This window comes from Eumetopias jubatus, unplaced genomic scaffold, assembly GCF_037043125.1.
Source record: "Eumetopias jubatus isolate StellerSeaLion01/CBP00866 unplaced genomic scaffold, mEumJub1_p1.0 scaffold_16, whole genome shotgun sequence".
NCBI classification, from domain to species: domain Eukaryota; kingdom Metazoa; phylum Chordata; class Mammalia; order Carnivora; family Otariidae; genus Eumetopias; species Eumetopias jubatus.
The window spans coordinates 40,441,165-40,466,484 of NW_028274822.1; the positions used below are offsets into that span (position 1 = coordinate 40,441,165).

The 25,320-nt window shown below is 40.3% G+C and overlaps 1 protein-coding gene across 1 annotated transcript; it reads right to left on the reverse strand.

Annotated features, from left to right (window-relative positions):
* Positions 1-1,870: 1,870 nt before the first annotated feature.
* MEP1B (meprin A subunit beta) lies at positions 1,871-24,491 on the reverse strand. Its single transcript, XM_088019395.1, has 15 exons — positions 24,426-24,491; positions 22,613-22,631; positions 21,681-21,731; positions 21,553-21,596; positions 19,609-19,687; positions 15,204-15,321; positions 14,061-14,239; positions 13,250-13,468; positions 12,480-12,632; positions 10,956-11,171; positions 8,484-8,927; positions 6,796-6,975; positions 5,465-5,591; positions 4,629-4,833; positions 1,871-1,906 (listed from the first exon to the last, which is right to left on the reverse strand). The coding sequence occupies exons 1-15, from the start codon at positions 24,489-24,491 to the stop codon at positions 1,871-1,873; spliced, it is 2,136 nt and encodes a 711-aa protein (XP_087875521.1).
* Positions 24,492-25,320: the final 829 nt, after the last annotated feature.

Below are 25,320 nucleotides of genomic sequence, written 5' to 3' on the forward strand. Positions count from 1 at the left end.
GTGCAAACCCATATAAGGTACCACACCAACAGTGACTCCTAATGGAAAATATGGACTAAAGTCCACTAAAGTATGACTGAAGTCCATACTTTCGACAGTGTAGGTTTGTTGACAACAAATAAATTTACCACTCTCGTGATGCTGACGGTGGGAGAGGCTGTGGGTATGTGGGGGGGGAAGGGGTATATGGGAACTCTGAACTTCCTGCTCAATTTTGCTGTGAATCTAAAAGTACTCTAAAAGAATAGTCTATTTAAAAAAAGAGAGAGAGAGAGAGAGTGAAATACCCAAAGCTGGTAAAAATGCAGAGAAACTGGATTACTCATATGCTGCTGGTGGGCATGTAAAAGGGTACAGCCCCTCTGCAAATCAGTTTGGCAGTGTCTTAAAAAACTAAACATGCAATTACCATATAACCCAGCAATTGCTATCCTGGGCATGTATCCCAGAGAAAGGAAGACTTATGTGTCTATAAAACCTATACATGAATGTTTACAGCAGCTTTATTTGTAATAGCCCCAAACTGGAAACAACCCAAATGTCCTTCAACAATGAATGGTTACACTGTGGTGAATCCATACCATGGAGTCACAATAAATAGGAACAAACCAGTGTATACACAACCTGGATGAATCTACAGAGAATTATGCTGAGTTAAAAAAAAAAAAAAAAAAAAACAATGCCCAAAGGTTCTATACTGTGTGGTTCTGTTACTATAACATTTTTTTAAATGACAAAATTACTGAAATAGAGAACAGATTAATGGTCACTAGGGGTTAAACAGCAGGTAGGAACAATAGGCAAATGGAGTGGCTATTTGAAGGCAACTTGAGAGATCCTTGTGTTAATGAAAATGTTCTGTATTTTGACTGTAACACTGTCGATAACCCAGTTGTGACATTGTACTATAGCATTGTGAGACATTCCCATTGAGAGAAACTTCGAGAAGGGTACAGGGATCTCTCCCTGTTGTTTTTATTTTTTTTAACAACTACATGTTAATCTATAATTATCTTAAAATAAAATTTGAATTAAAAAATTGAAGTGAGCGTGTCACTACAAAGAAAACAGTATTTGTTGCCAATGATAAGATTTAAGCTTTCAAGCAAAAAATCTGAATTTTGGAAAATTTGCTTTTGCCACCTGAGTGTCAACTTCCCGAGACTTAAAGACTTTTTTTTATAAGATCAGTAGTGATATTAACTAATGTCATGTTTTGATACTGTATAATGAAATGTGCCACAAACTGTAAGCACTTCATAACTCAGTGAACCAGTAAGGTATTTTCTACACAATCAATACACAATATTACAAAATCATGCATAGATGATCCATTCAAAATACAAGATAGGCCAGTGGATGATACTAGACGGAGTACAAGAGGTCGTTGATACTGTCTCAGGTTCCAGCTGCAGCTAACCTTTAAGAAATTACCATTTGTCAACTTTTAACAAACTATTCAAAAAGAATATCCACAATTACCTGAAAAGCTATTTAAATACACCTCCCCTTTCCAATTACATATCTGTGTAAGGCTAGATTTGTTTTGTATCCTTCAATGAAAATAACATATCACAACAGACCGAATTGCAGACACATATGTGAGAATTCAGCTGTTCTCTATTAAGCCAGACATTAGAGATTTGCAAAAAAGTGTAAAACACTACCCCTCCTTTTGCTAAATTTTCTTGTTTTGAAAAAGAGTTATTTTTTCATAAAAATATTATTTATACTAACATGTAAACATTGGGTTTATTATTTATTAATGATTAAGAAACACATAGTTTTACATTTTCCTGGCTTGAATTTCTAATACCGTAAGTACTGATAAATGTGAAATTCACAAGCAAAAGCTCTTTGGGGCCCTCGATCACTCCTGAGACGGAGAACTTGGAGAACCACTGTTCTGGGAGTTAAAAAATTTTCTGGTCAATTGCAGGTACACGTTCAAACAAATTCTAAACCCAGCTCACTTTCTGAAGAGTCTGTGGAAGAAAACAAGAGAGTGGCCAGCTTTGGCCAGAGGAGCACGTGTTCCCAGAGAGAGAGGGAGCTGTCCTACCACCCCTCTCTACACTGGGACGGGGCCACACGCAAATGCTTAGATGGCATGTAGATCATTCCCACTGGGTGTTTCCAGTGGGTGCCCAGGCAATCCACTTGTGAGGCTGCTGTCCTTGGCCCCCCAAAGGAAGGATCAGTAATTTGGAAAGCTATCTCTAGTTACTGTGCTCCTTTATAGAGACAATATTACACTTCTCTGGGATTCAGAATTGCTTCCCCTCCTTTAAAAACAAAAACACAAATATTTCACCAATTAGATGTTCACCAAAAATAATGATTTATAGTATTTCCAGCTATTTACAGAGAAGATCCATTTATAGAAGAACAAGGCAGTTGGAATGGATTCTAGGTGAAATCCATGATGAGGAATCCTTTTTAATTTCATTTGCTGGCCATATTGTTGAGTTAATCTTCAAAATGCATGCTGCTAAAAGGGGAAAGAACAATTGATGATTTAATTTCTAAATTTAAAAACTGTCATTTCAGTGAATCACAGTGAAGCAGTCTCATTTTTAAATGAAGTGCCATCAACAGGCTCCTGGCATCCCTCCCAGCTGGTGGGCTGCCCCAGCCAGGTCTCCAGGAAGATGCACTGGCCCGTCTGGCTAGCGGAATTCAGATGCTAAACCATTAGGACGAGCACACACTGTAGCCTCAGAAAGAAGAGCATTCTGATTTAAGACCTAAACTAGATCTGGAGGTTCCGTTATCAGTGAATTAACTGTAGAGATGCCTAGACTGGGGAAAATGTAAGTTTATTTCTTGCTCTTGGGAATGTGGTGGTTAGGGGTGTGTGTGTGTGTGTGTGTGTGTGTGTGTGTGTGTGTGTGTGTTTACTTAACGGCCCTACCGTTAAGGTCCCTGATACTTTGATAATTCTCCCCTTTCTTGATTTAACTTCCTTCTTTCTCTCTCTTCTCTTTATCATTTTCTTTAACTCCTTCCAATATTTGCTTCATAAGTCAGCCCTTTTAATAACACCTACATTTTCCAATTTCCAGAAGAATAACTGGCAGTCCTTTCTACTAGCTAATGTGTCCTCTCTTCCCTAACCACTACTCCAAACCTCAAGTGCATCCCACCTGGCCCAGGGCACCATGCCTGCAGATACAGCTTTCATCAGGTTGGCCTACAAGGTCACTGGCCGATCTGTCCCTTTTATTTTGAATCATAAAGTAAGCCGGAAATACTTGTTTTTTTTTAAACCACAACAAAACACCTGTATACATTTTAAGTACTTTTCTAATAAGCTTGGGAAGTAACTGAGCCATTGCTTTATGATTAGCTGTAAACACTTCCTGTTGTTGAGGAAATATGACAGCAGTGTGTGGGAATAAAACTATTTGCTTTCTGTTCATTATCATTGTCCATCTTTTGACTAACTTTGTGAACAAATTTAGTGTCTCAATACCAGTTTGTCCACTTCAAAAAATCATAACTGTAAAATATAGTATGTCTTGAATAGCCATTTTTCTTCAGAAAATATGCTCTTGATTTAGCTAATTGCAGTATTTCTAGTTTCAGAGATTACCCTCATTGGGCATGTTTTTTTCTTTAGTTTCACCAGTAATTTTCAGGGACTCTATTTTGAATGAAATAGAACTGAAAGAATTTTATAGCTTCACCTTTAAACAATGTTCAGACTTGACACCATTTTCCTTCTGCTCTTTTGTGTGTGAGACTAGGAGTCTCTGTGCTCTACTACTGCATATGTAGTGGGTGCTGGGGCTACTGCTTAGTCCTGCCCTTCAAAAGGAAGGCTTTCGTGCAGACATGCCCTTGCCACGAGGGGCACTACCTCCCCCAGTTGTCCACTTCCTCCCAGGGACAACCCCAATCCAACGGCTGTTGACGGGGGGAGTACATTGGCTTGGCCCCCTTGCCTAAATTCAGGACACTATCTCAGCTCCATAGCAGGGCCTAGGCCTCTGCTGCAACCCCATCGCCGTGTTCCGTGTACCTTCACCCTCTGCCCTGTCCAGCTTCCCTTACTCCGTTACTCCATGCTCCCAGGAACACTCTCTCCAGGAAAGCCAATCTGAGACAGGGCAGTTTCAAGAGTCTATTGCCATTTCAGAGACCCTCTGAGGCAAGACTTTAATCCCTCTACTTGAAAATCTTGCCTGAGAGTTAGTTACTGCACATGGAGCCAGATGGATTGGAAATGGAAAAGCCTCAAATAGGTCGGCACCCCCTTCCTACAAGCCTGAGCTCAACCACCCGCCAAAAGACCTTCAGAGCAAAAACGCTCACAGTTCACCTGTCCCCTCTACCAGGAAGGTTGGGACTTAGAAGAGTCACAGACCCTCACCCTAGAAAAAATGTACAACCATACACAGGTTTGGATACAATTCCAGAAGGATATGAACTCCTTCCCAAAAGCCCTCATGGACTCCAATTTAAGAACTGTTGACCTATTGTGAAGGTAACAGGAACTCATGGTTTCAAACCTGTTATCCAGCATAGAAAATAGATTCTTTTTTAAGTGTATAAGAACGTCCTAATTCTTCTTCATATGATTTCATCAATAAGTTTTGAATTACCAAATATGAGACTCAACTTACGTTTTCCAGAGTCATAGCTGCCGTATTTGAACTTGCCCTTCTACGATATTTCTTCCTGATACAATAGACACTGATGAGGGTGACTATCAGCATCAGGGCAAACATGGCAGCGGTGGAAGATGCAGCAATGACAATGGTGTCCCGAGTAGAGCCTCTCCTCTCACACCTCTCCCCCATGTACCACCAGTCTTCCCCTGAAAGACACCTGCACATCGGAATGTGACCCAGAGTTACAAGTTGATATTTCAGTCTGAAAATCTTCACCATTGAAGGTGTGGATCAACATTCTGGTCATTGACATATGGAACTCAACCAGAGGGGAATGTTTAGACTAGTTCCAGGAGGCCAGGCAAGGCCAATGGAAAAGAAATGGAATTACTATTCATTGGTACTCAAAACAGTGGCCCTAAGGTGGGAAAGGAAGGTGGCGTAGATAATGGAGAAAATTTAGTTCTCATGTCTCTGTCCCTCCACCTCCCCCCTGTACCCCTTGGCCAAATTCATCCCAGAATGTCTGAGAACTATCTCCATCTAGAAAATGGGGACAGTTCCATTTCACCACACCAGACTGTTGTGAGGACTTCATAAGACATATAACTCATAAGGAATTTTTCAGGCAATTACAATATAATGTACTAGTTCTTCATAAATAATTTTACTGTTTTGTAGCTATCCAAAGTCCTAAATGGAGAGCAAAAAGTAAATATCCCATGAACGGCTTTGAGATGAGAACCAACTGACCATTCATGTAAGATATCAGTGTTTAACCCTACAATGTGGAAAGGATAAACTTTTTAACAAGAGAATGGGAAGATCTCATCCAAGTGACCCCTTACCTGCACTCGGCTTTTCCATTTTGGACAATGCAGATGCCATCGTTCTCACATTTAAAGTTCATGCAAAGGTCATTCACGATAGGGCCTGCGGTTGGCTGAACTGGTGTAGAATTAAGATGGGATATGTCTAAGGAGGGCAGAGGGAGGGTAGGGATGGAAATCAGTTTGACTTTAACAAGTAATTGATCTTTAAGTTTCAAAATAGATGCTTAGGTTCCACAGGCAATGAAATAATTAAAATCGAAATCTAGATGCAAACTGAAGCTGGACCAGCCTGTGGGGCTGTCAACTGAACCACGTGCTTACCTGGGCCTGGGCTTGCGTGAGCTACAAGACACCCAGTCCCTTATAACCCACCCTCGAGGGACAGACACCGAGACCAAAGCACAGCAATGCAAGGCAGTTGATGGGTTTGCCCAAGGTCACAGGTCTCTTGCTAGAGGGGTGCAAACTGGGGGATATCTGACACAAGCCACCAGGTCCCCTGAACAATCAGGGCGCTCTATTCTTTGCGGTGCTTTCTGTTGCTTGTCCTCCAAACAGGGTTGAACTGAATTGATGAACATGTGACTTTTTCTCTGCTACAGAAGACGATTTTTCCCTCGACACAGTTATTCTTGAATAAGTTTTTCCAAGAAGTATCATCTAGATTTACTCTAATTGACACTGACATAAAAATTTCATGGGTTTTAATTGCACCACCTTTCATCACAAACAAGATGCTGATTTACTGAGATGCAAGTGGGTCTTTAATAGTAAATGAGTTAAAATGGTGCCACATAAAACATGGAAACCAGCAGTATTCCTGGAAAATGTATTTCTTAGGTGCCATGGGTAAGAAATTTTAAAAGGCAATAGATTAATGCTACCACTGAAAAAACGTATGTGTGTGCGCTTATATAGGATACGTAAGAAATATATATGCATGCTTGTATGCTCATATGTATATGTATGTATGTGCATATATTTGAAAAACACAATAAAGACAGTTCATTTCCAGTTTAATTTCATGTGCTGTGTAATATTTCTATTTCCGGAACCCAGCATATAATTCTAGGGTACAATAGCTATACTTCCACTTGTTTCTAAAGATTTCTGGCCTAAATTTTCCATGGCTCCATGTGGTGGTAATTAAGTTTTTTATCCAGGAATGGTCACTGTTTTTATTTAAGTTATTTTCATATTGTTAATGATTCATACCAAAAAAAAAAAAAAATCCCACTCTCATGCCCATTTGCTCCTATGCCTAAAAATGGAACCCAGAAGAACATGGTAAATAATCAATGGCCACAACAAAAATAGCTTATATAAAACGATTTTTGCTGACATACCTTCCACTGTCAGTAGGATATAAACCTCATCTCCTTTTATAAAATCTCTGCTTTTCAGCCTCTTGTGGGTTATAAAGGCACTGGTTCCAAAGCCTTGACCTCTTCTAAACTGAGTTCCATTAGGGAAAAAAGCCACTTCTCCCACTTTGGAAGGCCTGTCCCAAAAATAGTTTCCATTATCTGAAAAAGCAATTTATATTAATGGATTGTGTTTAGCATCATCATAGCTTTTGGTGGTAGGAAAGAACAGGCAATGTGAAACACAATTAGGATAGAGCTCAAAATAATTAAATGATGCCATTGACCTGTGATGTGTTCCCTGGCAAATCACTGAAGCTTGTTCATTTATACTGTTCTAAAGAAAATGAGATTGCCTAGCAAGGAAGACCACATTCTGGGATTGGTGTGGACACATACCAAAAGCTTCCCGGGTGGGGTATAACACCTATACTGACCGGCCAGTATAGAAACTCCCCTGCGCATTAAAATCATTCCTTAGTTCTTGAGTCATAGACAGTCCTTTTCACCAAGTTAAATCAATACGTTTCTGAGACTTTTTTTTAAGTTTTACTTTTTAAGTAATCTCTACAGCATGGGGAGTCAAACTCATGAATCCGAGATCAAGAGTCAGGTGCTCTCCCGACTGAGCCAGCCAGGCGCCCTGAGAGAGTTTTTAATATTAACATAGAACAATTCATCTCATTAGCTGAATTACTCACCTACCAGAGCAAAATCCTTCAGGAAAAGAAGACAATGAGAAGTACTGCTTCTGGGAGAAGGTGGTGACCCATCCAACTTTGAGCCATTTTCAGTGGCTCGTTCAGGGAAATATGTTTTGGGGACAAAGTGAAGAAATTCTGAACATCGAGTCCCTACAATCCTGTTTGTGAATATTTCTTTTTTCCTATCAGATTAGTGGTTTCTTTTTTCCTATGTCACTGAGGTCCATTTTTTTCGAATATAGAATTCAAATTTGGCAATAATATTCACCTTGCCACAATTTCACTTTTTGTGAGGGTCCCAGAGGGCAAAGGATTATTAAAATTAGAAATGTGATCATTTGGGGGGAAGAGGAGCTGTTCCTTTTTGAGACTGGGAAGATGGGGAATGATGTCACCATTGGCAAGTCCTCCAGAACTCTTTAATAAGAAGTTATAATCCCTTCTCAGAGCCTTCCCAACACTCCAGAGCACCCGTTCAATGTCTTCCTTCTCATCAGGAACCAACCCCTTCTATAAGAGCTGAATTGTGCTTGACAGCCCTGGTGGCAAGGGGGTGCTTATTATTACTGCCTCAGTCTTATGGCTGAGGACACCGGGGCTCCAAAATACTATTTGCTCAGTATCACATAGCTAATGAGAAGCAAACTTTGGATTAGAACCCAGGCATGCCAGACTCTAAAACAACACTCCTTGAACAACTGGGAATTCAGGTATGATCAATTGCCAGGAATAACATCAGTATCTTCTCTATTTTTCAGAGATATTCCCACCTCACATCCTGACAGTGTCCTGCCTGGGGGACTCTCCCCACAACTGCTGAAGCCCTTCCACTCATTATCTTCTCTTCCTAAAATTTGGGGCTCAATACTCCTTAGGTATCTGACCATGCAGTCTCTCATTCCCAAATCATCCATCCCTCCTAGAGCAATGATCATGTATTAGCAATAAAGAAAATGAGTCACAAACCTGTGGTCATAAATGGGTCTGTAGTTACACTCCGCTGGTTGGACATACGCTGTCGAATGTCAGGATTTTGATCCAAGAGTGTCATCGTGGCTTGTTGCCAAGGACATGGCCATTGTAATTGATCATCATTGGCTCCAGAGATCAAGTGGAAATATATTCCTGCATTAGTCGAATGGCTTAGATTCAAGTGAATCTGAAAGGCATAACCTTTAGGAGAATAAAATGGAGGACTATAGAGAGTTCCACTTGAGCTGCCAATAAACTGTGTGAAATTTGTTATATGCCAGATATGATGAGGGCACTGTGTTTCTGAAAGATTGATGTCATCAATAGATAGGCCACCCAATGATGCACCAGCACCTCTGACCCCTCCAAACACCACTCTGAATTTGTTGGTCATTTTCAATGTTACATGGTAAAGTTGCCAGCTCCCAATCGGTATCTCTGCAAAAGAGACATTATTATTCCAAAGCAAAGGACTGAGAATCATGTGCAAATCAACATTAGAGTTTTTAACCTTCATAGGCCAAATGATCATCCTAGGGCTATTGATGCCTACAGGTCTGCAGTATGATCTTCTTACCTCGCCAGCCCAGGCCCATCCCCTTCAAGGAAGTTCTGTGGTGTCAAACTGCCCTCCAGAATATCTGGAAGCTTATCTCCTTGTTTCTCAGCTAGGTCACCCTTTCCCAGAGAAGGCTGACTAAACAACCACACCTAACTTAGGACTACTCCATGCCCTATATATGAGTTACCTCCCATTCTATGTTAGCTAAACCCAACATCTACACTTGTACCCAGGATTCCTGTGAGGCTCAGCCAAAGCCTCATTTATAGTTTGATTGAAATACTTCCTTCACATGCAAAATTTTACATCAACGTTTTGGTAGTATTAAACAAGAATCCACCGAACCCCAGAAAGCCCACATTTACCATTTACTCCTTAGATCATTTCCTAGTGACTCAACGTTATAAATATGTTACTATTTGATACCATCATCTTTCTCCCCATCCTACACTTCCTCCTTCACTATCACCTCCTACCCCTAACTAGTAGCACAGGTTATGCTGTCTTGTCTTATTTTCTTATATCACATACCCAAATAAGAAGCAGCAATACATTTTAAAAATTTCAGAATCCCCCAGGTAGAGGCCAGCTCAGGAATTCATGTCAAACTAGTAGTTAACACAATGACTTAAAACTTGAATATATTGGCACTTACTGTGAAACACAATCATGTGAAAATAAGTTAGAAATATCCAAATTACAGAAAATACCATTATCTATGGGTAGACTCTGGACTGAACAAAAATCTTTCATGAGCACTTCCACTACATTAAGATCAGCACCATCTGTTTAAATTCTGGACTCCCAAGCACGTTCTTAAGTACCTTTTGTGCTACTGTTTACAGGAGGAAAATGGTATGACATAGAGCATAATGTAGATTGATTTTATAATAGGTTTTACTCAATTCATTCAAACCAAGTGGTCAATATGTGGAGCAGACAGTAACAGAATTGGCAGCAGGGAAATTTCTTAACCACCTGCTTTTATAGTTGGTCAACATGACCCACCTCTCTGACAGATGATTGGAATAGAGTGTTGCCCTCTCTCTACTCAAGAATTGCTCCAGAAGTTTCACTTAACTGTAACTAATCGTAACAATTAGAATTCTTCACTAGGATTTTTTTTTTAAGCTAGAAATTAGAGGAAGAGTCCCTTTTCCAGTCTGATGGCACATTTGATAAAAATGTAAGCTGGGAAGTAGAATATCCAAAGCACCAGTTTTGTGGACAAAGCCTATCTGAGATAACATGAAGGTCCCCGAGCATGTTCAGGGGTAGGTCCAGCCCTGCCTGAGGCCAGTTCCTCCCGCGTCCATCCCACGATCTCTGTACATTGAACCAGTAACTTCCCATTTTGCCTAAACTAGTTTTCCTTGTATTTTTTTTTTTAAGATTTATTTACTTATTTGAGGGAGAGGGAAAGAGGGAGAAAAAGAGTAGGGGGAGGGGCAGAGAGAGAATCTCAAGCTGACTCCCCACTGAGTTCAGAGCCCAATGTGGGCCTCGATCCCATGTCCCATTAGACCATGACCTGAGCAGAAAACCAAGAGCCAGGTACTCAACTGACTGCCCCACCCAGGCACCCCTCCCATGTATTTTTTTTTTTAAGATTTTTTATGTATTTATTTGACAGAGAGAGACACAGTGAGAGAGGGAACACAAGCAGGGGGAGTTGGGAGGGGGAGAAGCAGGCTTTCCGTGGAGCGGGGAGCCCAATGTGGGGCTCGATCCCAGGACCCTGGGATCATGACCTGAGCCAAAGGCAGACGCTTAACGACTGAGCCACCCAGGCAGCCCTCCTCCCATGTATTTTTATTACCTGCCAAGAACTGACCTCCTCAGTGCCACAGACTAAAAGAGTTGCTTCACTCTGAACTGAGACCATAAGAATGTTGATACTGTACCTTTTATTTCCTCCACAAGCGTTAAAGTACCAACCACATTGCCTGCAGGATACTCCCTGGTGTAGATGTTCAGTTGGTCGTTTTCACTTCCAGTGTTATATAAATAAAACTGCAAGCATTGAAATCCTCTTTTAGGGTATAATGTTCGACTTTCCAGCAGGGCCGTGGCCCCCACGCTTACAGAGCTACTGTTGAAATGCATGAAGAAACCAGAACCTGTTCAGAAAACAAAAGCAGAATTGACAAAGCAGATAAGAGGTATAGGCATGCGTCTACTTAGTACCCACTGCGTGCGGAGCACTGTGCTGGGTATTTAAGTACAGTTCCACGAGCAGGCAGTTGATAAAAGAGATCTTAGGCCACCTTATCCTTACTATAGCTTTCAAACTCAGAAAAAAAGTATCACCTTCTTGGCCTCGTGTCTCTCTTTCTCTCTCTCTCTCTCTCTCATCTTCTCCCTCCCTCCTTTCCTTCCTCCTTCCTTCTGGCCTATGGAGGACCACTATCCACTATCCAAATCTGCATTTTAAAAAAAAAGGGTATTTTTATTGACATATATTTGACATAGAGCATTGTGTAAATTTAAGGTGTACGACATGTTAATTCGATACATTTATATACTGTAATATGATTGCCACTGTAGCAACCTCTAACATGTCATATAATTATCATTTCTTTTTTTTTTTGTGGTCAGAATAAATAAGTTCTAGTCTCTCAGTAAGTTTAGTGATTAGAATATAATATTGCTGTCTATATTCCCTGCACGGTGCATTAGATCTCCAGAGCTTCTTTACTACTAGTTGCAAGTCTGTACCCTTAACATCTGCCTTCCTGCCCCCAGCCCTCCAAGAAAGAAAAAGAAAAGGAAAAGCACTCTTCACTGTTAGGGACCCCAACGACTGCCTAGACTGGCTGAGCTGTCATGCAATGACCCTGAGTTCTGAAGTCTAGTCATACATCTTTGTTGCCAGGAATGAGCAAATAAATAAAAATGGAGTACTTGTAGCCAAATAAATGATTGTTTAATTTAAAACAAAATTATGATGGAAAAGGATACTCATCTGAATAAAATTAAATAAATTGGTCTTTGTCTCTTCATTTTCAGGACTTTTATAACAGGGGGGTGTAATCACAACCAACTGAAATTCTGAAACGGATTAATTCACGGCCTTGTGCTGTTCACTGGAAAATCTCTTATATCTCGTAAGCTTTGAGAAAACCACCCCACTACCCTGGACATAAGAGCCCTTCCAGGAGGTACAGTCCCTTCCTGCTGTGGGCACAGACAGGGAGAGGTTTCACAGAGCCCAGCTCTGACTTATAGAAAGAAAAGAAAAGTAAAGAGGAAAAGCAAAGAAATGAGCCATGTCCTTATAAGGCATAGAACTGTATCCTTAGTAGCAACCGAATGGGTTATCATTAATAATTCAGATAGAAATTAGGGATAAAATCCCAGTCTATCATAGCAAAGGAAAATGCTGGGGTCACCAAGTGTAAAATCCAGAAATATCTCACTCTTGTTACCTTTGCACTGGCCCATGCTGGAGTGATCGCTCTCTGGCCCCCTGGGAACCTGGGACACCCATTGCCAGTCAGCATTATCATTTGAACTTTGAATCATACCACACACATTTTCCAGTTCAAAATTGCATGAGTCCATAAAGCTCAGGGAAGTGGCTACAAAAGCAAAGCAACAATTACTGACACTCCTCCAACATGATAATCCAAGTAATAAAAACTGAGTTTGCCACGGAAGTACTAGGAATACCAGAATGGCATTAAAGGGGACACCTTGCTGATTCTGGGGGTTGAAGACTTCTCAATATCTGCAAAACCAAGGGATTGATCAACTCTGTGTATCTGAATAAGCTGTCTGCCCCAAGACATTTTTCTTTAATTATCTAATGTATAGCAACCTGAGTCTACACTCCTCTAGTTACCCAGATTATTAAACTGCAACACAGATTATTTGATCCCATTTGTATGACAGCTCTTCATTCAAAACATTTACATGGGGCATGTTACTATAGGACCCAATTTGTGTTTAGATCTGAAGGCCAGATCTTCTGAGAAGAAACATGTGGCTTCTAAGCTGTGGATTGGGATTTGGGTGCTCTTATGTTGTTGTTGTTTTTTTCTTAATATCAAACTTCAACTATGAAATTATAATTATCAAACAACTATCCAACCATCATTTCAGAAAAGCCAGCAATGCTCAGCAAAATGGCACAGCACATAATTTTTCCTACATGGCAGAGAGACACAGAAGGCATTTCAAAGAACCTGCCACATACTGCAGTTATATAGTCGATTCAACTTTAAGAGATCATGGTCACTGAAATCCATTCGTTGGCCGATCACATCCATGAAGTCTGAGATTCTTGTGACAATTGTTGGCTCTGTTCCGTTCTGGAAAGCAGTCTTACTGTAGTGCATTACAGAGGTGTAATCATAGGGAACATTCAAGGAGTCTGATACTTGGTCATTGTAGGTGTTAAAATTGTGCTCTCTGCCTAAATGATAAATTTGAAAAGATCTTTAATTACTTGATGCTCACAACATTTAGCTTACCTTCTTCTAAGTTTCCATTACTGCCCAGGGTTGGACATTAACATGTAGTGTAAGGCTCTAAGAACAGCTAATAGAAAGGTAGATTCTCAAAGGTGGTGTTGGGACAGTCAGGATCATTGGCAGGTGCTGATGGGAGGGTGGGGGCACCCACAGTAGATGGAGATGGAGGTAAGAGGCCTTTGAGAGGCGTGGTGGGGAGGCACCCGGGAATGATAGCACAGACAGGAGTCATCAGAAGGAACTGACATAGTCAAGGATTTCACGGTTACTGGAACATGTGTGCAAGTAATACAGTACGCAAATGCATTTAGAGAGGATACCTAGTTGCTTAGGATCACACTAACGGGCAATGGATGGCAACTTGAAATGGGATGATTTTGTGGAAATAGTGAGGTGGATCTGATCTCTAAAGCTTACAGAAGTAAAACATCAAGACAGTTTTTCCATTATTAACAGTTGGCAAGAGATGGCACATGCTTAGAAATTCAGTTTTTAATAGAAAAAGAAAACTGTAAGAAAACAAAAGAAATGTACCTGACAGAATTCTGTCCCACATTATGCTGACATAGTCATCCCGGTCAGAACGTGACTGCTCATGCCAGAATCCCAGTGCGTGGAGGAACTCGTGTTGGACTGTTGCTATTCTGTCGCAGTTTTCCCCGATGGAGAGTTCTTGCTTCCCCACATGCCTGTTTCCCACTGAAGACCAGCAGCTTACAGGAGAGGTCACAGGACAGGGGGAGAGGGTGTTCTCATGATGGCTCAGAGTAAAATCCCCAGTGCCCAGTCCACTCAGTTACCCACCTAGATCCTTCACTCTTCTAATCAGGACATTGCATCTCTCTCTTAACCCTGGCAAGGTATGAGAAACCTTACAGACCAGATGATATTTGGAGATCTGGCCGTGGCATCAACTATTACATAGGAGCAAGTCATCCCCCAATCAACCCAGTCCTGATTTTTTCCTGGAAATTTCTAAGTTTTTCACATTGCCCTTGGTTTGTGGATGACTGCTAATAAGGTTTTTATAGGTATAGCAACCACGCGGAATTGCTGAGCTCCAGGCAAATAACACTGTCAGTTTAACTCAAGTAGTAAGTGTAGTTAGGTTAAAATAAATTGAGATACACATGAGTGCACACATACATGCACGCACCTACACACGTGTTTTACTGGAAGAGGGAAAGAAGGAAGATGTAAGCTACGAATGGCTGAAGTTCCCTGAGTTGTGGGATGGATGGCATGCAATCCCACCCTCCTTGTCTTAATATGGTTGCATGTATGAAAATATTATTTTTAGGGGCGCCTGGGTGGCTCAGTCATTAAGTGTCTGCCTTCGGCTCAGGTCATGATCCCAGGGTCCTGGGATCGAGCCCCGCATCGGGCTCCCCGCTCCGTGGGAAGCCTGCTTCTCCCTCTCCCACTCCCCCTGCTTGTGTTCCCTCTCTCGCTGTCTCTCTCTCTCTCTCTCTCTCAAATAAATAAATAAAATCTTTAAAATATATATATTATTTTTTATAGCTAGAGACACTAAATGCAGTTTGTCTTTTACTCTCCAGCAAATGGCTAAGGAAGCCCCCCACCCACCTCAAGGTCAGGGCCTAGGACAACTGCTGGAACAGCTCACAGCTGCAACGTTCTCATTTGAACCCCTAGAAAACAAATTCTCCGCCTTACCCGCTGCCCTTAAACACTGATATATAGTTAGCTTCTCCAGCCCAAGGCTTGAAGTCAATGCATGATTTTAGGCGATAGCGTTCAAATGCATTAAGGATAACTCCCTTTGCGTTCATTCCTGATGGAAGAAAACCAACAAGAAATACACTTATTAAAATTATCACCATTGAATGATTCACCATGGAAACAGGCTATGCAATATATTATTTATGAGTCAGTCCCTTCGTGAATGTGTAGCGTTTTCTTTTTACCAAATTTAGTATTCTGTACAAATTAAGTATGTATCATATACAAGATTTGATTATTCTTCAAATCCCTGATTTTGCCCTGTTTTTTATTTCTCTGGAACCTTTAAAGAGCACATTACAGAACAACAAAAAAGACATTTCCTTACCTCGAAGAACATATACCTTGGATCACAGGCAGCCAAAGTGAACACTCATTGTCACGGCTTCATCTGAGAAGTTATAGTATGTATTTAAAGCCCCACAGCAGAGCTTTTAACTTGAGGACCTTGAGATGGGAGAGTCCATGAATATGTTTGTATGTGAAGTATCTATATCTCTATTTATGTCATCTATATCATCTATCATCTATATCTGTGTCAGTCTATATCTATATCCGCAAAGTGTGTTTCCTGGGGAGACTGTTCGTGAGCTTCTCAAGTGAGTTCAGGGCCCAAATTAGGCTTAAGAACCATTGCTTCAGGGGCGCCTGGGTGGCTCAGTTGGTTAAGCATCTGCCTTCGGCTCAAGTCCTGATCCCGGGGTCCTGGGATCAAGCCCTGCATTGGGCTCCCTGCTCAACGGGGAGGCTGCTTCTCCCTCCCTCTCTCCCTCTGCTCCTGTCTGTCTCTCTCTGTGTCTGTCAAATAAATTATTAAATCTTTAAAGAAAAAGAAATAACCATTGTTTCAGAATGAAGAGGGATGCTAATAGGTTGGATAGACACGGAGCTCAAAAAATTCAGAGGCATGAATGGAACAAAGACATTCAGGAAAGAAGCTCAAGTGTTACCCCTTTCAGGGGAGCTGCATCTAATAGTGGGTAACACTTGAAGTGTAAGCAAAAGGACTAAAGCAGAATTTAATATGTTGATAATTTAATAAGGTTCATGTATTTCTGGAGAGCCAGAAATCACTTCCAGTGAATGCTTCATAGCTATTTACTAACCCTTCACAGGCATTTTCTGTTGCTACCTGTAAAAGTGGCCTTGCTTAGTGATTTCCTTGGAGTCATCTGAAGATGGTTTAAATTTCAGAAATGCGTGGAAATACTCTTCTCACTTTGAGCATAGAGAGCAAGTTCAATGCTACAATATTAAACAGAGGTAAAGTACTTTCCAAATAAGAAAGAATCCCAAAATCATAGAATTAAAATATGACCTATAAAAATTTGGAGTTTAATTATGTTATAAAACTAACACAAAATGATGTTGTAATATTAAGTAAGAAAAGCAGATCAAAAAATTTAAACAGGGACACCTGGTTGGCTCAGTCGGTAGAGTGTGCGACTCTTAATCTCAGGGTTGTGAGTTCAGCCCCACACTGGGTGTAAAGCTTACTTTAAAATAAATTAAAACAAACTAACAAATAAATAAACAAACAAAATAAAAAATAAAACAAAACAACTTAAAAATATTTAAAACACTATAGTGATACCCATGTAAAAATGTTCACAGTTTGGATGGTAAGATCTGGACTGAATTTTTTTACCTAATGTGTTTGATTTATATAAGTTTATCAATTTATTTTTTATTTTAATTTTTTTATTTTTTCTTGGCTTTTTCTATCTACTCTTGGTTTTTCATCGATGTTTCTGGCCAGTCCTCCCTTCTCAATGACTTCTATCAGATGCCCCATTCTATATCAATTCTAGAAAGTTGTCCTCCTGAGCTGAATTCTAATCTCGGCCATCTTCTCCCTCAAAACAATCTTCTTGGGCCACTCAATAAGATCCAATTATCTAAGGAGCACCTGTTATATGCAGGGCATTGTACAAGGTGCTCATCCATACCCCCCCGGCTTCAACCATCTCCCACAGCCTAATAACACCCAAATGTCTCTCTATCTTTAATGACTAGGCCATACAACAATTTATATGATCTCTCCAGCACAGTGGGCCTGGTACATTTCAAACTCTGCATGCCAAATGCTAATTTCCACCACACTTCTCTACTCCACCCTCTTCAAGATATATTCCCTATCCTTGATACAGGCACTACCATCCATCCAGTGGCCTAAGACTGAATCCTGGGCACCAGGAACTCTTTACCGAGACCCACCTTCTTCTTGACCTTTTGCAGTCAATCACCAAATCTAACAACTGCCTCCTAAGTCTCCCTTAGAATTGTCCATTCTCGTCTATCCTCAGTGAGAGAGTCTTGGTTCAGAAACTCTCAGTCTTTCCCTGAATTTCTTCTATCATCTCCTCATTGATCTCCTTACTTTCTTTTTGCCTCACTGATGATACATCTTCTACACTGCAACTAGCAGGATCACAATCTCACATCCACGTTAAAACTGTTGGAGGTCCTACATCACCATCAATAGGCACACCAAGTTCTTTAACGTGGGAAACACTCAAGCCTTTCCAATCTAGATCCTGCCTACCTGTTCAATCTCATTAACTCCCCACTTCCAATCTAAATTCCAGTTAAGGGTTTTCTCCTTTCCTCATGCCTTTGCACATAGTGACCCATCTGCCTAGAGCACCCTTCCCTTGCCATCAGAGGGGGTACTGGCCCACACAATGCCTTTCTGCAGATTACAAAGAAGCACCTCATCGGGGCAGACGCAGCAAGTGTTGATTTGGCAGGTAGATAAATAGCACTTCAAAGTAACACACACAAAGTAGCACACAAAGTAACAAATGCCTCTTGATGAACAAAATGCAAACTTGATTTCAGTCCCACTTTGCCCCCCGCCCAGGCACCGATGTATTGTGTACAACTTGCATAATTTTCATGGCCACCCTGCTGCAGTGTCAGCTGCTTCCTGATGCATATGCCTTTATATCTAGGTTGAGTTCAATGCTCCTCCAATGTGCTCCCATAGCTTTTGAACGTATCACTAAGCAAAATGTTTATTCCATTCTATTATAATTAACTCTTGGCATATCTGAATCTCCACTGAAATGTATGAACTTTAAGAAAAGTTTCCCAAAAGACAGTTCCCAAAGTGATTCTGGTAACTAGCACCATAAATAAAATGAGGACCATGTTTAGAGTTTTCCATTTACAATTAAATTTCTTCTATAGAAAAGCTGTCCTTAATTTTGGATTGGATTCTTCTGACTTTTTACTATTGAAATTTTCTTTATTTTATGAAAAGATGATGATAAAGATAGTGGGTTCTTGTAGTTGGGTAAGTTCCTGACTTGGTAAAATAAAATGTTGGTAAACATTTTATTTGGTAAACTCAGTCTCCCCGCGGAGCAGGGAGCCTGATGTGGGACTCGATCCCAGGACCCCGGGATCATGACCTGAGCCGAAGGCAGATGCTTAACGACTGAGCCACCCTGTTGAAGAGTTTCAAGCCAGGAAGTGAAATGGTGTCATTGCCTGTTTAAAAGACCACTTGGCTATGAGGGGGATGGGAGGTGGGGACAGGGTGGAAAAGATTATAGGGGAGCAATATTTGAAATAGAAAGACAAATTAGGAGAAAAGTGGGTTATTTGGGGCATGCATTGCAAGACAGAAATGGCAGAACTTGCTAATGGATTTAGGCCAGGTCCTAAAATATTTTTTTTGTTTCATGTTTTTAACTCGTATGTAATTTCTGAACATATGGGAAACCACTACTTTCAAATAAAGACTAATTCCCTGACCTTTATGTCCCCAGCACCCAATATAGAGTAGGCTCTCCATAAATGTTGGTTGCATTAATCCCTTTCTTGGTCAGAATTCAGCAACTATTTCAGACAAAATCATTTAGGTTCTTTTCATTGTTCATTTTGCTTATTTTTATAAGTAGTTCATGGCTCCATAAAGCAACAAACCCTTAAAGACCATGCGAGCCTACCCTTGAAAATATTGTGATTATAGGGCACCTGGGTGGCTCAGTCAGTTGGGCATCTGCTTTCAGCCCAGGTCATGATCCCAGGGTCCTAGGATCAAGCCCCACATCGGGCTCCCTACTCCGTGGGGAGCCTGCTTCTCTCTCCCTCTCAGCCTGCCATTCCCCCTGCTTGTGCTCTCTCTCTCTCTCTCTGTCAAATGAATGGATAAAATCTTAAGGAAAGAAAGAAAGAAAGAAAGAAAGAAAGAAAGAAAGAAAGAAAGAAAGAAAGAAAGAAAGAAAGAAAGAAAGAAGAAGAAAAGAAAAGAAAAGAAAGAAAGAAATACTGTGATTATATTCTGTCAGGAACATACATCAGTTACACATACTCCAAGGTATATACCAACCCAAGCTATCTTCTAAAACATATGGAATGGTATGAGGCCATCTGTATTCTTCTCCAATGATAGAATTTCTATCTTGTGCCTGTCAAAAATAAATGTGAAGGGTTAATTTGATGAATCAGGCAAAAACTTGGGAAACAATGAATAGTTAATCAAAAAATAAATGAAATTTAAAATGCAAGAAAATAAGTAAGTTTAAGCAGGATACATGTAATAGTCGTGGAGGGTTGCTCTGGTTCTGAGGTGGGAATAACACTTGGTATGTTCTTTTTTTTTTAAGATTTTGTTTATTTATTTGACAGAGAGAGACATAGCGAGAGAGGGAACACAAGCAGGGGGAGTGGCAGAGGGAGAAGCAGGCCTCCAGCCAAGCAGGGAGCCTGATGCGGGGCTCGATCCCAGGACCCTGGGATCATGACCTGAGCCGAAGGCAGATGATTAACGACTGAGCCACCCAGGCACCCCAAGACTTGATATGTTCTAATCTGTTTTGAGGCCAGTAGCCTCATGAATTAGGAGAAAAAAGAGATGAGATAAGAGAGAAGTGGGGGAGATGGGAGGACAGATAGGCAGGAGTTAAATTATGCAGGTCTTGAAGGCTGTGGGTAAATTTGGATATTATTCTAAATGCAGTAGGAAGTTGTTGAAGAATTTTGTTGTTGTTTTTTTTTAACATTTTTATCTCTTTATTTGAGATAGAGAGAGAGAGCAGGAGCAGAGGAGCAGAGGGAGAGGAAGAAGCAATCTCCCCGCGGAGCAGGGAGCCTGATGCGGGACTTGATCCCAGGACCCCGGGATCATGACCTGAGCCAAAGGCAGATGCTTAACCGACTGAGCCACCCTGCTGAAGAGTTTCAAGCCAGGAAGTGAAATGGTGTCATTGCCTGTTTAAAAGACCACTTGGCTATGGGGGGGATGGGAGGTGGGGACAGGGTGGAAAAGATTATAGGGGAGCAATATTTGAAATAGAAAGACAAATTAGGAGAAAAGTGGGTTATTTGGGGCATGCGTTGCAGACAGAAATAGCAGAACTTGCCAGTGGACCAGATGGTGGGGTGAGAGAAAGGGCAGAAGCAAAGGTGACTCCTGGAGTTTTTACTTATTCAGGGGAGTAGGGGGATGACTTTGCTAAGAGGGAAGATCTGGGAGGAGCAGTTTGCATGAAAAATCTGAGTTCAGTTTAGGACACCTTACATTTGAGGCACCTCAAAGACACAGAAACGGAACTGACAAATTGGCACCTGGATAGACCAGTCTGGAGTGCAGCAGAAGGAAGGGATGAGAGCCACATATCTGAAGTCATCAGCATAGAGATGACATGTCAAACCCTGTCACAAGGTGAAATCAAGAAAGAGTACAGACAGAAGAGCCCAGGACCAACCACTGGATACTGCAGCTCTGCTTCTTGAGTTGACATTCCCAGTGGAGGTTTGACTTAAACTATCTGTAAGGTACCTATGTTCATCTGTGTACCATGTACTCTTCATGCATAGATTTGGGAGGATCTTTACTTGGCAACACTATTTTTAGCTGTCAGGATAGAAGTCACAAAATCTATCTTTTATGGTAAAAAGCCCAATTCATTGACGTTTACAAATTCAGTTTAATTTTGCTTCAACTAGATTAAATCAGTGAGGTTCTATTTAAAAATGAAAACATCATATTGTTCCAATAATGAAAATCCATCAGATCAGTAAGACCAAGGCATACATGGTGGGTGATGGTGGCATTGACCACACAGAAATCTGAGGAATGGCTGATGAAGGCACTATTATGGGAGTCTCTCAGAGTATAATATATTCATTAAATAAATCTGTCACCAGGACTTGGTATCCTTAGAGACAGTCGGGCTTAACAAAGCCCATGTTGCCCAATCATTCTCAGATATTCTGTATTTTGGTTTGCAGTAATTAATAGAAGATTCTTCCTTGCTTTGTTTCAACTCACCCCATCAAGTCTGATGTCCCCCTCAAAAAGATCCAGTCCCAAATCTATGAGGGAAGATAAAAATTCATGTTAGCAAACTGGATTCGAACTCTCCACTTAATAAAAAATGTGAAAAAAAATCCACAAACCTTCATTGATATCAAATATATCTTGATCGAGTCCACCATCTACATCTTTAACTAAAGGAACAAAGAAAACCACATTGAACATTATGTTTATGAAAGAAGACAATCTTCATCAATTACCAAATTAAAAGTAAGTAACTTTCTTTTGCCTTAGTAAGTGACTACTAGGTTCTGATTCAATGTACACTGATTGATTGTTTGACTGATGGAGAACAGGTTCTGATTCAATATACATTGATTGATTGATTGATTGATTGATTGACTGAGAACCTCTCATGAGCCAGGCTTGGGGCTATGGGGCTTTTGCACATATGTTCTTATCTTATCCATGTCCCTTGAATGCCAGATGACTTCAGGAATAAGAAATTGATCATTCTATATAATATTAAACTTAATTTTAAAGACTAGATGATTAGATTAAATAGGAAGTAAAGGTTTAAATTTGGTCAAACCAGTCCAGTCTGCCCAATATATCCCTTGCTAGTAACATACCTGGGAACCCTCAAGCAAAATTCCTAATTTAAATTTGAATTACTCTTTTAAGTTACAAAAGAGTGGATAATATAGCCAAATCTCTAAGTGTACAACAGAATAGGATGGACATCAGGTCTCAGTTTATACAAAATAGCAAAAGTAATAATGGCAAGCATTGATGGGATGTCTTGTGTTAGTCACTGTGTTTGGACTTTCCTATATCACCATTTATTTTTTTGCTTGGTATGTGGAACCCTGGAACAGGAACAATAAAACATTCCTCAATGAATCAAAAGAAGGCAGTGTTTGATTAAAGTTCAAAGCAATTATAAAATTATGCTTATGCAATTATGCATTGTACTTCACATTAAATGCGTCCTTAGTTCTTATGTTTTGTTGTTCTATTATCCACATAACTTTCTTTTACTATAACTTGAAGCAAAAACTCAAAATAGACTCACCAAAGTTTTCTCGAGTTGGCTGAGAAACAAACACATTAAAAAAAAGCATTATTATGACGCCCATGACATAAATGATCTTCTCGGTTCCAATTTATATCTAGCAATTTGTGGGGGTTTTTTTTTAGGTTTTATTTATTTATTTGACAGAAAGATAGAGAGCACTAGTAGGCAAAGTGGCAGGTGGAGGGAGAGGGAGAAGCAGGCTCTCCGATGAGCAGGGAGCCCGATGCGGGGCTCGATCCCAGGACCCTGGGGTCATGACCTGAGCCGAAGGCAGCCGCTTAACCGACTGAGCCACCCAGGGGCCCCAATTTGTATTTTTTTTATTAATATTATGTATTACTTTCTGGCTTATATCCAAGACAGCTAATTTGTAGTCTATAATAACTTTCTGACTAAAGGGTCTTCTTATTTCATATAAAAAAAAAAATGAAACTGGCTGTTATATGAATTTGAAGGTGAAAGAAACAAGAAACCAATTTCACAGATTGAAAAGAAGGCAGAACATAAGACTCCAGCCCTCAGATAAACATTCACCTTAAAAATGATTCTCTAAAGGATTCAGGGAGCAATGTTTGAAAAACCTAATAATTTATCCCTATCGTTGAAACATTGTAATTGTAATTTATTGTATTGTAATTATTGTAATTTATTACAATCCCTTCTAAAGAAATTTTATTGAAGACCTCATTAATCATGTTTTTCTTTCACATTTTTCTCAACACTCTGCTTTCAAAGACAATACCAAATGTTTAAGGAAAAAAAAATCAATGGGTATACTTTGCAATTAAAAAAAAACTTTTAAAAAAAATGGCAAACTTCTGAAAATAGGTTCTACAAGTGATCACATGAAAAACCCAGAATACCTGCCCAATAGAAAAACGTAAGTAAACCTGAGAAATGTCTTAGTGGAGTCTAGTGAAAAAGCTCATGGGCCTGGCAGACAGTAGGTGTGGGTCATATTCCTGGTTCCACCAACTCATAGTAATGCAGCTCACCCTCCCGAAACTCAGACTGTCTGTAAAACTGGTTAGTATGGCTTACATAGCCAAATACCAAAATCCTATGGACTGTTAGGCAAGCAGTGGGAATGAACTGATCGGATAGTTTACCCTTCTTTTTGACATTAAGAAGTGCCTCATTTGTCTCACACTCATAGACGAATACCAAGGCACCCAATGGAAAAATATTGGTGCATAACTTCAATTTTAACGTGTCTTAAATGGTATCTCTTTTTCTCAATGCTGTAGATCCCATTTACAGAATATCAACTCAATATAATCACTTATTTTTAAATCCCAACTAAAGTCCCCGCCTCTCCCCGAGGCATTTGAAACTTCATTTAAAACCCTGCGTTAGCCTGTGGTACAAACTACCTGTCACTGTAGCAAGATTGGTTGAAATGGACAAAGAAGCAGATGAGAAACCCCATGCTACAAAACTGTAAGTGTTTGCTTTGCCAGTGACATTCATCATTCACTCCATTCGTGTCTCATGTCATGGTAACAGCAGTATGCGTTTCATTCAGCAGTAAAAATGGAATGGTTGTCACATTTCGCATTTTCCATGTTATCAAAAGAAAACTTGCTACACAAAAATGAAACTGAAAGAAATATATAACTTTATGTCAATGTCCCCGACTCTTTCCCCCTGGGGGGCTTCTTCTCACTCCCTATGACCCTGCCTGTCCCTTGCTGGCCCCAAAAGAAACACTCCTTTCATTAATGTTTTGAAATTCCTAAAAAACAAGAAATGGACAAACAGGCAATCAGCCCCCAATTTATCTAATCATTTTCCAAAACTGTTTCCTTACCAAGCCAGGAACCACGGGGAGAATAGCAGAGAACAGAAGAAACCAAGGCAGATACCATGAATCCATGTTATCACTTCCAGTTGGAACCGCAAACTATGAAAGTCAGAATATCATTTACTTTTCAAAAGGCAAACATCATAACTTCTAGCCTTTGATCTCAATGAGCCATCTTGCAGGTCAGCTCACCCTGGTAGTAGTACCTACAGTCAAAAGAGTTAAAGTCCAGTATCCTGAACACAGCTCTGCAGAATAGTTGGTTGGCTTTTTTTTTTTTTTTTTTATGTCAACATTCAGTATCCAAGTGCCTGGCTGAATCCTGTTAATGAAATAAGTTATCTAATATACACATACTTGCCCCCAGGATTATTAATGGCCACTTGAGAAAAAGAAAATATCAAATTAATTTTTAATCTCAATTTTTCAAACAGTAACATTTTTTTAAAGATTTTATTTATTTATTTGAACGAAAGAAACAGAGAGCATGAGCACAAGCACGAGCGGGGAGGGGCAGAGGCAGAGGGAGAAGCAGGCTTCCCGCTGAGCAGGGAGCCTGATACGGGGCTCGATCCCAGGACCCCGATACGGGGCTCGATCCCAGGACCCCGGGATCATGACCTGAGCCGAAGGTAGGTGCTTAATGACTGAGCCACCCAGATATCCCTCAAACAGTAACGTTTGTGAAGCTCTTCTTGCTCATCTAACCCTGTGCTGATTTCATATACCCAGTTATGACCATGGCTTTTTATTGTTCATTCATTTAATAAAAAAATTCATTGAGTTACAAAATCCACTTATGTGCTAGAAATCTGACATATTTGATAATTAGATATAAAGTAGCAAAATAGCAACATATCTCACTCCCGAAAATTCCCATCAAGCAAACTCAAGGGCTAGG

Excerpts from the sequence above, each read along its gene's own strand:
- MEP1B (XM_088019395.1), bottom strand. The coding sequence starts at position 24,491 with ATGGATTCATGGTATCTGCCTTGGTTTCTTCTGTTCTCTGCTATTCTC. Across the intron at positions 21,597-21,680 it reads TATATTTGATATCAATGAAG|ATTTGGGACTGGATCTTTTT; the intron begins GTTTGTGGATTT and ends CTTCCCTCATAG. Across the intron at positions 5,592-6,795 it reads TATCCTACTGACAGTGGAAG|ACATATCCCATCTTAATTCT; the intron begins GTATGTCAGCAA and ends TGCCCTCCTTAG.